Source organism: Sardina pilchardus, chromosome 13 (assembly GCF_963854185.1).
Source record: "Sardina pilchardus chromosome 13, fSarPil1.1, whole genome shotgun sequence".
In the NCBI taxonomy this organism is placed as follows: Eukaryota; Metazoa; Chordata; class Actinopteri; order Clupeiformes; family Clupeidae; genus Sardina; species Sardina pilchardus.
The window spans coordinates 6,481,823-6,492,711 of NC_085006.1; the positions used below are offsets into that span (position 1 = coordinate 6,481,823).

Genomic DNA, 10,889 nt, shown 5'->3' on the forward strand with positions numbered 1-10,889 from the left:
CTCAAGTCATGCGCAACACTCCCAGAGGAGAGAACTCCCGAGAATGAGAAGCACTCCATCATTAGAAAAAGGCAGTAAGGTTACCTTGCATCCTACACCTTGTTACATAACTAACAGACAATAGCGGGCATTAACGGATAACCTTATTTGAGTTATACTTGCCCAGAGCATTGCCAGCATGCTTAATATTTAACGGAATGTGGTCACAGACATTTCGCAAGGAGTGTCTTGTGAACTGTCACGGTTAACCTGGTTGAGAAAAACGTGTTGTTAACCACCTCTGAATGTCTCGCTATTGCCCCCTTGTGGTCAAAAACAATAATGGTTCTTCCATAGAAAGGTTGAGTCAAACTACTGCCCATGTGCCATACAACCATTGCTACCATTTCAAAACAAAAGTTTATCTACCATTTTCCAAAGCATTAACCCGAGTTCATTATGTCAATGGACATCCAACTTTTTCTCATGCATCGACAATGTCGGTCATGGACCTTGAATAGTTTCATTTTGTTTGTTCAAAGCAGCAAAAAAAACAAAAAAACATATGATGCGAATCAGCAAACCTCAAAGTATTTCCGGGCATGTACAGATTCGATCCCACAGTCTGGTATTACCACATAGTACTCACGTATCAATACTTCTGCTAGCTGTTGTACACAAACAGTATGCATTAGCACCTCTTTATTGATTTAAGAGTTTGTTTTATTAAGAAGGCTATACCAGACGCATAATCACTATACATTGATTTAACATTACCTTTACAAGTTAAATTTTTCACTGAAATTACAGAATAAATATATGCACATTTTTTCAAATCTTTGTGAGAGAAAACATTAAAAGTGCTTCCTACAAAGCCGTTAGTGATAATATCCAGAAGCATTTTTCTTAAGAAAGTGCGTTGAATTCCATAAAATCTTCAGTGTCGTTATATATTCACAAATGTTGATCCTTGGGTGAGTCCTCGAGAGACACACTTTTTGTCTGTTTTTGTAATATTATAAAATTAAATAGACCACTGAACAATAATGCGTTGCAGTATCTCTATTATACGTGAGTGATAGTTTGGAGCAATACCCACCCCTGCAGTCGAGTGCATGCAGCAAACTGCAATATTCTACAAACTGTGCCAGACCTTGGGCAAATATCCGCGCGTGAGAGACAAGCCGTGGAGACATCCTGCTCCTCGCGGATCCCTACACGAACCATGTGAACGCTCTCACTGCGTGAAGGCTTCGTCTACTATTTAGAATTATACGCTCCGAATGCCTCCCACTGCGCAACCAAAAATCTGTTTTGTATAAAAATAAGGGTTGATAACATTGCTGGCTACTCTGAAAAAGGCACTTCATTGAATATCTGAGTATGGCCTTTCCTCCAAAACGACTTGGGGGAAAACATTTGTTTGTAATATATATGTTTTTGTTTTTGTTGTTGTTGTTGTTGTTGTTGTTGTTTTTCGTCATGCTGCTTTTTTTGTTGTTCCGTATTGTTTTGGGCAAGAAAAAAGTATTCTCTGGTTAGAATCGGTATGATTTCTCCAACACTTCGAGGTAATCCGGCTTGGTTTGGAGTTTGGCCCTTAACTCGAGGTATTCGCTTTGGGTCTGCTCGGGAAATCCTTTACCCGCGGTGAAAAGAAATGTTTCTTTTAATCTGGCGTCTTGCTGTAAATCGGGATATTGCATTCCTGGGGGGTGTGCATGTGCAACGTGCATGTCCTTTAATTTAGGAACTGTGCCATACAGGCAGTCTACAAACCCCACCGTGGGGGTAGGTCTCTGGCTGTCTATGACTGTGGGGCAAAGCACCCCGTTTTCGTGAAAGCTCGCTATGTCCCCCGCCTGATTGACGGTGACAATAGTGTTGAGTTGAGAATTGGACAGAGCCATTGTCCATTCTTTCTCTTTCTCCAGCAGAGTTCGATAATTGCTGTTGTTTTCCTTGGTCTCGGCGAATTGTTCTTCACCTTCCCCCTCTCGTGGTTTGTATATGGGGTTGTTGCACATCTGTGTGACTGGGTGGGGGATATAGTCGTAGACGTGGCCGGGCGGTTTCTCTGGCGAGGCGGTCTGCCGCTCTTCGAATATCCTGCACTGCATCTGGATGCCAGTCAGGTCCACCTCCTGTCGCTTTCTGAAGGGCAGTTTCTTCCGTCTCCTCAGGACGAAGGCGAACAGACCAGCAGCCACAAACACAGCGGAGATGAACAGTATCAACAGACTCAGAATCAGCACCGAGAGAGGGACAGCGCCAGTCGCCGAGGCGTATCCTAATCCGAAAGTGCTGGTGGATGTCATGTCGTCGGGCGAAGCGGCGGAGGGAGCAGTGAACTTCAGCTCAGGGCAGATGACCTCGGCGTCAAGGGAGCGGAGATCCTTCCCGAAAGCGAAGTCGGGCGTCTTGCAGATCACCTCCCCGACAACAATGACGGTGCTGAGCTTCTCCATCCACTGCTTGAGCGGGATGATGTCACACGAGCAGTCCCATGGGTTCTGGTGGAGGTCAATCTGGACAATGGAGTGCAGGTGCTCCAGGACCCCGCTGATTGGCAGGTGGAGGAAGTAGTTGTTGCGCAGGTTGAGCCTGGCCAGCGAGGTGCCAGCGAAAGCATCAACGGGCAGAGTGCGCAGCAGGTTGTCATTCAGAAAGACCAGCTGCAGATTCGGCATCAGGCTGAAGGCGGCAGGCTGGATCTCTCGTATAACATTGTATTCAAAGTACAAGTAACTCAGAGTCTGAAGTCCACGAAACATGCCTGGAGTGAGTCTCTCGATGTCATTGCCATTTAGATACAGGCTTTTCAAGTTAGGCAGGTTAATGAATGCACCCTCTTGAACATATGATATCCGATTGTTGCCCAGGTGTAGTAAATCCAAACTGGAAAAATTCCAGAAGTCCGATCTGTAGATTTTCTGTATTAAGTTTCCACTCAGGTATAACTTCTTGGCATTTAGTGGGCGCGGCATTAGTTCAGATATGTTGTGAAAGCCTTTCTCTTTACAATTGACGGTGAGCCCTAAATCGTTGATGTGTAAATTGCAGATACATCCCGCTGGGCAGATGATAGGAATGGGCGGTCTCGTTTGATAACCAGCAACGGGTGGCTGATTCGGCCCGGGGTAAATACTGCGTGGTGTCGGTGGAGTTTTAGTGGGTCTGGGCCTTTTGGTTGGCTTCGGTCTGTCTTTGTACTCCACCGACGAAGCAGTGTTGTGAAATGAAGACAGCATTGATGAGGGCTTTGTGGGCCACGTGTTCTCGTTGTTGAACGGTATTTTGGGGATGCCAAGCTTAGCCTCCACTTCTGCCTCCGAGAGCAGTGGACACAGCTCGCTCCGTTTTATCTCACGTAGGTCCTTGCCATGGAAGTGAAAGGGGTGCTCGCACGTAATGTCACCAACCAAAGCTGTGTAAGGAATGCGTTCAAGCCACGTTTTAAGCTGCACAATCTCACACACGCAGTTCCACGGATTCTCCTCTAATTGAAGCTCCATGAGAGTGCGGCCAATGAACTCCAGTGTGCCCCTGTAAGGCAGAATCTTCAACCGGTTACCACGTAAATCAAGGTGCGTGAGAGAGACAGACCTGAATAACAGATTGGGTAGAACGGGTATCAAATTGTCATTCAAAATCAGTACTTTGAGTTTGTGCAGGTTTCTAAACGCCCCGCTCTCTATTCTTTTAATTACGTTATAATCAGCCTGGAGGTACTCGAGGCTTTCCAGGCCCAAGAAAGTGTCGTTCCTGAACACCTCCAGTTTATTTTCGTGCAGGAAAAGCTTTTTCAAAATGCTCAGACCATTGAACGCACCAACATGGATGTCCTGTAATGCGTTGTTCCCCAGATTGAGCGATATGGCATTGTTTAGATGCAGGAAGCTGTTGAAGTACAACTTGCGCATCGAGTTTCTTTGTAGGTTGAGCTTGAAGGGCCTCGTCCATGTTTGGGATATTTGACTGACATTTGTAAATCCTTTGCTGTCGCAGTGAACGTGGAAAATGCCCTCCTTCACTTCACAGTAGCAGGGGTCAAAGCAAGGCTCGTCTATCTCCTCTGAGTCGTCCAGCATTGGGATCGGCGTAGTCCATCCTAAAGCTATTGTGCTTAGCAGGGTTACCCACAGCATCCTTCCGCCGAGACCTGATGAAGCTACGGCTAAGAGCCACTTCACAGCACTGGAATAGAGAGAGAGAGAGAGAAAATCAAATCAGAAGGACATCCCTGAACACAAGCACCAGACAGTAGTATTTGTTACAGCCCATCTTTATTTTCTTCTTTTTTCTCTCTGCGCAACAATAAAACCCAGTGAACCTCGCAACCAAAATGAAGTACCTATTTAATATGATATGCGACTTTTAATAATGCATGTAAAAATATACAGGAAGGAACGTTGACTAACACAAGTCCTCTGTGTCCATTTCAGTAGCCCAACTTTCTTTATTAACGATACGATGTCACATAACTATCGAATTTTGCGTTCAGCACTGAGACATTACAAAGGTGCGGTTTCCGGAGACACATTAAACCTTACCCCTGTTAACGGCAACTCTGACTGGATCCATCAGCACGGCTCCCAAACACATTGCAAAGAGAACAGAAGACGTTTGACAACACAGCCTATCGCGTTTCTCACTCCAGCACCTGCACCCTTATTCGGCTGGGTGGACCAAACAAAAAGGGATTCATTCCAATCCGTTGCGTTTTATCAAATGTCACATCTACATGAGCGCACATGTAATTCTGGAACAATAATCCATCTGAATTCGGAGTTACCCACTTAAAATAACTGACGTTTACCGAAAGAAGTATCAAGGTTGCCAGTAAATGTCAAGTTAAACCTCCCGATTCTAACTTCGCTTTTCCGCAGACTGAGCAGCCGTGATTTGCTGTTATCGCAATAGCGTTTTATCTGCAGATCGGTGAGGAAACTAATAGTCGACCGGAGCTGAGTCCCACTCTTGCACAGAGGCTGTCCTCTCCCACCTTTTTCACGGGGAAACTGTGCTCTGTCTCTAACGCGTCGCTGCATACCAAATCGGGAATAATACAAAATCGTCCTTCAAGTGGGCGCGAAATGTTGGCTTCTCTGCGGTCCGCCATAGGAAAGTGACTGCATTCTACGATGAATAGCATACTTTATGCCGCTGCTCCCCTCCCCTCTCATATGTCTCTCACGTCGTGTGTTAAGCTACTGAAATCCACACACGCAAAACACATATAACCTCATCACGGATGCCCTGTCATCCCCTTGGATCGATGGAATGGGTACCTACTCGGTTTTAATGGGTTTCAACTTTACATCTCCCGAATCGAGTGGATGTCGAGATGGGCAGTCCCAGATAGCGTCAGATTGCTGGCTGAAAGAGATATACATAGGAATGAAACACACATTCATACACACATTCAAACACACACACACACACACACACACACACGCACACACGCACACACGCACACACACACACACACACACACACACACACACACACACACACACACACACACACACACACACACACACACACACAGAGGAAGGAAACGAAAATCTCTAAATAGACTGCACAAGACAGCTGATGGAAACAGTGTCAAATGCATCGAACAAATTGCATCACTGCATATAGAGATCTGGAAATTCTAAAGCAAATCTCGCCCAATCTGTTGAATAGTTTGCCAGAGGTCAATTCAGACGTATCACCGTGAAAGTATACCAATGTGGTGATTTAAACCCAGTTGTAGATATGTTGAAGATTATTTTTCAAATTAAAAAACAGCTAAACTGTTTCTTTGGTCTAATCTCCGTTTAGCCAGTACAAATTCCTATGAGGTTAGTCTAAATGTCGTGTTTGTGAATTTAAAATAAGCGGACAAACCCACCACTCACCTTCTTTGGAGGAGGCATTTAGTAGCATCAGAGAAAAACACTAGTTAAAAGATTGTTAGATCTCGTCTTTCCACCATCTCCTCAGCTTTCCCCCCTCTCTCTCTCGCTCTCTCTTTCTGTATCTCTCCCTCGCTCTCTCTTCTCGCTGAAGCTGAGGCAAAAAAGAAAAAAAATGAAGACGTGATGCGCATGTAATGTCCAGCTTTTTCTATAGGTTTGCTTATGATGCAGGTCCCCTCGTACGACCGAAAAACTCAACAGTGCCGGGAAAAGCTGTAGCAGCTCAGGCTCGCTCCGAGAGGCGTCTCGTCCCCTGCTGCACCCGCATCGCTCGGATGCAGGATCACGCCGCGAAGAGCCGTTCCTGATCAGGTCTCTTCAGACGTCACGGAAACGAGCTTGAGGAAAAGGGAGCGAAAAGGGTTGCGAAGGGAGGGGAGAGTCAGAGAGAGAGATGGGAGAGACGTTGGTGTGTCGGTAGCGTCGGTGGTGATGGTGGAGAGGGAGGAGGTGCGGGTGGTTGAGCGTGCCGAGTGCCGCACCGGGAACGCGCGTCAGGGCGCTCTCAAATGTTTGGGGTAGACCATTAATGACAGCATCGGAACTGTGGCCCCTGAAACGCATAGTATACCTGGAGAGAATGGTAATGGCATGTACCAAATGTGGAGCCCATCTCTATGTTTCTATTCAAGCAAAGTTCCACAACTTTCAGCTACCAAGTAGGTTATTTTCAGCTACCAAAATATGTGCACAACAATTTCTAGGACTATGCATGTGGAACATTGTAGGGGTGTAATAATCATATTTCTTTCAACCTTTCTAAAACAGTTTTAATGATCTGGTCAGACATGTAGTCTTCGGACACACCGAGTAATTAGTACTTGATGTTAAAATCTGTGCCGTAGCTGTTCTGGACGCCAACTTACACCCTGTCCCCTGCTCCTCTCGATGGGTGCATAGGTATGTGAAGGAATATCAGTTCGATCTCTCTGCAGCAGAGCCACAGAGAAGTGTGTGTGTGTGCTCGCTCCGCTCCGCTCTCCCGGTACACTGTTCCCGGTGCCGTTCCCGCGCGCTGCCTGCAGCGGGCAACAGAGCTCTGCGCGTGGGGCACGGCTAAATTGCGGATGCAAATGAGGGTCCTCCTGAATATTGTCCATTAGAACGCTACATGCTCGCCTAATGTTTTCCGTCTTAAATGTTTCTTTTCCTTCTGTTTCCGGATGCCTTTTTTCAAATGAGCACTTAAATGACTCGTGTCAACAACCCTACATATCAGTGTGCTTTATGTATCCATTTATTTTACTGATCGTGTAAAGTATATATTTTTAATGGTAATTGGTTGTTGCTCATCCTCCATTTATTAATAATCTGGTCGTTCTCACCAAAAACAATAATAAAAGAAGTGCCTCATCAAAACATCCCCTCTTGCCAATGTTTGATTGTTGTGTTTGGGAGACTGGCATGATCACAGACTGAGATTATTCAGGGGAACATCACCAAGCCTGTCCCAAGTGCTGTAGGCTATTACAAAACCAATCAGATGCCATTTGTGCAGCCAACAGGAAGAGCTTTCAAACCAACTAAAATGTGATAGAAACTCTCAGTTAACCTGGGGGGTCATTACGACTGAGACAACCATCTTGCAGTCATTTAGTCATACAGTCATTCTCAGCAGGTCATGTTGCCTTTTTCACAGTGAGGTTTAGTGTGTTTTGTTGAGGACACACAAAATAGAGGAAAAATAAGAGAGAGGGAAGGAGAGAGAGAGAGAGAGAAGGAGGTAGAGAGGATGGGAGGGGGAGGGATAGAGAGATAGATTAGTGTGAGTGTGTTACAAGTGCATGCTTAAGAGCTGGCTGGTGAATGTGCAGCAGTCTTTAAAGCTGTCAGTCTTCTATACCACACTGCTGATCTGACATCTTTCTTTCCCGCACTGCACTCCACTCTTTCCCTATGGTTGCCATGGTTAGAAACAACAGAAAAACAAACAAAAACAGTCTTTTGTTTTAGGTCTTCCAGAGAGTTGTATCAGTCCCTGATTCTGGATGAGAAATAACATGTATGCCTACATCCTCCATACTGCCTACTATGGTAAAGTGATAGGAGCGGATGGTGGGAAGTTTGGCAAATATACTTTAAACTGACCAACAAAGGCGATTGGTGGGAGAGTTTATGTCTGACCATGGAGTTTGGTGCCTCATATTTTCACCTGGACTTCACTAGCCTTTTACACCCCTTGACCAAACCACAAACCACAAACCACAACCCCCACATCCACCCCTCTGTATTTTAACCACTGGACTGAACAATTTTAAGTGCTTTTTTTTTTTTTTGGTGAGCATCAATCGCACCTGTCGGCCTGTGCTGCCACAGGGGATGCCGGGCGCAGTTCCTCCACGCTCTGCCAGTCATCGGGGAGGGCTGCTAAGTCAGGCAGGGCAGATGTGAACATGCCACTCAAACCCAAAACACTAGCTGTTCCCCCCCAAAGCCAGTGGGCCGCCACAGTCTCCTGGGCCTCTGACCGCACCACTCATCTCTCCTCTATTTCCCCTGTCCACTTCTGTTTGCGCTGAAGAGTGTGCTCTACTTGTTTTGTTATTTTGTTTTGGGATGGGCTTTTCATAGGGGGGGGGGGGGGGGCGAAATATCCGTCAACACTGGTGCTAGGTTATCAGACATCATCGTCTTTACAAAATGTCCTCCCAAAATCAGCCCGGATGGCTTGGCTGGATGACGTTCTGCATACGCATCTTACTGAGTACTGTCTATTGAGTCCCATTCCATAATCAACACTAAAAGGACACAGATGTATAGCAGCATATAGTCCCGTGCTCTTTTTACTGTTAGCATATCTAAAGCGCTTCCCCCTTACCCGCCCCTCTAGCTCACCCGTGAGTCAGGCCAAGATGAGATGCCGCTGGAGAGCTGAGTCTGCTGGCTCAGTGCAGGTCCTTCTGTGGGCCACTCCACCCCTGCATCCATCTCCCACTGACTGCCTCCACTCATGACTCCCCTGCCATCAGCTCCTCCACCAGTCAATAGGACCGCTTCATACTTCTCTCTGCTTTGCTCTCCAGCAGCCCACTCCTTCAACATGCACATACACACACACACGCACACGCACACGCACACGCACACACACACACACACACACACACACACACACACACACACACACACACACACACACTCACACACACACATGTCTTACAGTAGCTCGGTTAACCTCAGAGCACGCTAGATGTGTTCATGGTATGCTGTCTGTTGTAGGTGTTGCTGTGCTCCATATTCTCCACAACCTATTCATCTTCTCTGCACAGTTTTATTGTAGACTGCACTCTCTCTCCCTCTCTCTCTATCTCTCTCCTCTCTCTCTCTCTCTCTCTCTCTCTCTCTCTCTCTCTCTCTCTCTCTCTCTCTCTCTATCTCTCTCTCTATCTCTCTCTCCCACACCTCGTGTACATTTGCGCATCACCCATTTACGCATGTGAATAAATCATCAAGTGGTGGCTGAGCAGCGCACATCCTGGCGTCCCGGGCCCCCCAGCAGAGCGCTCTCCCTGGGGGGGTTTAGACCTGCCAGAACCTGCTGCTCTCAACTCCCCACATAGATGCTCAAGACAGAGCAACCGTGGAATGTAGGCTAAAAAGAAAATATGTCAAAACCTGTGAGACACACACACACACACACACACACACACACACACACACACACACACAGGTTTTTTTTCCTGAGGTTTTATTATCGTGCTGATGATATGGCACTCCGAAGCTTTGGAAGGGATTTTTACCTCTCATTTACTTGCTGACCTGAAATATCAAAATAGCCGAGCAAAACGTTTCATCTCAGTATTTTCCCCCCATTTTCTGAAGAATTGATTTGCTCTCTCTTTTGACTTTGGGGCGTGACAGCGTGCACAGCAGTTACGGCCTCGAGGCAATGGAACACGGCCCTGCGGACCGTCAGCTGATATTACAATAACAGAGCGGGAGCCGTCAGAACACCTCTGATTACACCGCACCTATTTGTTCGCTTGACGGCGAGACATGCAGCGCTGGGAATACCCATCTGAGTCATCACGGAGCAGGCCAGGCCCTCGCGCTCCTGCATGAGTGGGCCTCGGCTGGGCCATGAGTGGGCCGTGAGTGGGTCTCTCGCATGTCGAGTGCGGAGCCTGGGTCGCCGGGAGGAATGTGCTGTCAGGTTATAGTCTCTCCTGAGCCCGTTTTTTTTCCCGTTCTCTCGCCTGGTTTGTTGAACAAAGCGTCACCTGGGCACGGCGGCGGAGAGGAACCGAGTCGAGGAGCGCAGATGGCACTCGCCGTGGCGTCGCTGAGTGCCAAGACCAGGACCTCCAGCGAGATCTTTAAGCGCTGCTTTTTATTGTCTTTTGTTGCCGCGACTCACGCTAGCCCCAAACTGTCTCATGCTGAAGAGCCTAACATGCGAGAAAAGTACCCTAATTCACACCGCAACCTCAGGGGAGGCTACCGAGAGAAGGAGAGAGAGAGAGAGATGGAGAGAGAGAAAGAGAGATGGAGAGGGAGAGAGAGAGATTGTGTGAGGGAACTAATGGCCAGAAAATTTAGCAAAGCAAGCTAAAACGTTAACAGTCTCATCAACCTCAGAGCCTCTAATTTTTGCCATCAGACACAAAATAGAACAGGACAGCAGGGAAAGCTACACAAGCAGAAATGTGGGAGTGTAGGAGAGGGAGATAGAGAGAGCGAGAGAGTGTGTGTGTGTGTGTGTGTGTGTGTGTGTGTGTGTGTGTGTGTGTGTGTGTGTGTGTGTGTGTGTGTGTGTGTGTATGCGTGTGTGCGCGCACGCTTGTATGAATGTGAGTGGGGAGACCACATGAAGTCCAATATGTCAGCTTTTCCTCCGAGTAAGATGTGCTCTGTATTGCAGTGGCAGTCTCCATTACTGGAGCAGTGTCCAGTGCCGGTCCGCCACTTCAAAGCCCAGCGTGGAGTGTCCCTCTCCTCTCATCCTAGCAT

The 10,889-nt window shown here is 47.1% G+C and overlaps 1 protein-coding gene across 2 annotated transcripts; it reads right to left on the reverse strand.

Annotated features, from left to right (window-relative positions):
- Positions 1 to 531: 531 nt before the first annotated feature.
- slitrk3a (SLIT and NTRK-like family, member 3a) lies at positions 532 to 5,352 on the reverse strand. 2 transcript variants are annotated; one of them, XM_062552577.1, is made up of 2 exons: positions 5,275 to 5,352; positions 532 to 4,176 (listed from the first exon to the last, which is right to left on the reverse strand). In XM_062552577.1, the coding sequence occupies exon 2, from the start codon at positions 4,125 to 4,127 to the stop codon at positions 1,518 to 1,520; it is 2,610 nt and encodes an 869-aa protein (XP_062408561.1). In that variant the 5' UTR covers positions 4,128 to 4,176; positions 5,275 to 5,352; the 3' UTR covers positions 532 to 1,517. The 2 variants fall into 2 exon arrangements, with proteins under 2 accessions (XP_062408561.1, XP_062408560.1); XM_062552576.1 differs by lacking the exon at positions 5,275 to 5,352 and adding an exon at positions 4,533 to 4,559.
- Between the last annotated feature and the right edge of the window lie 5,537 nt (positions 5,353 to 10,889).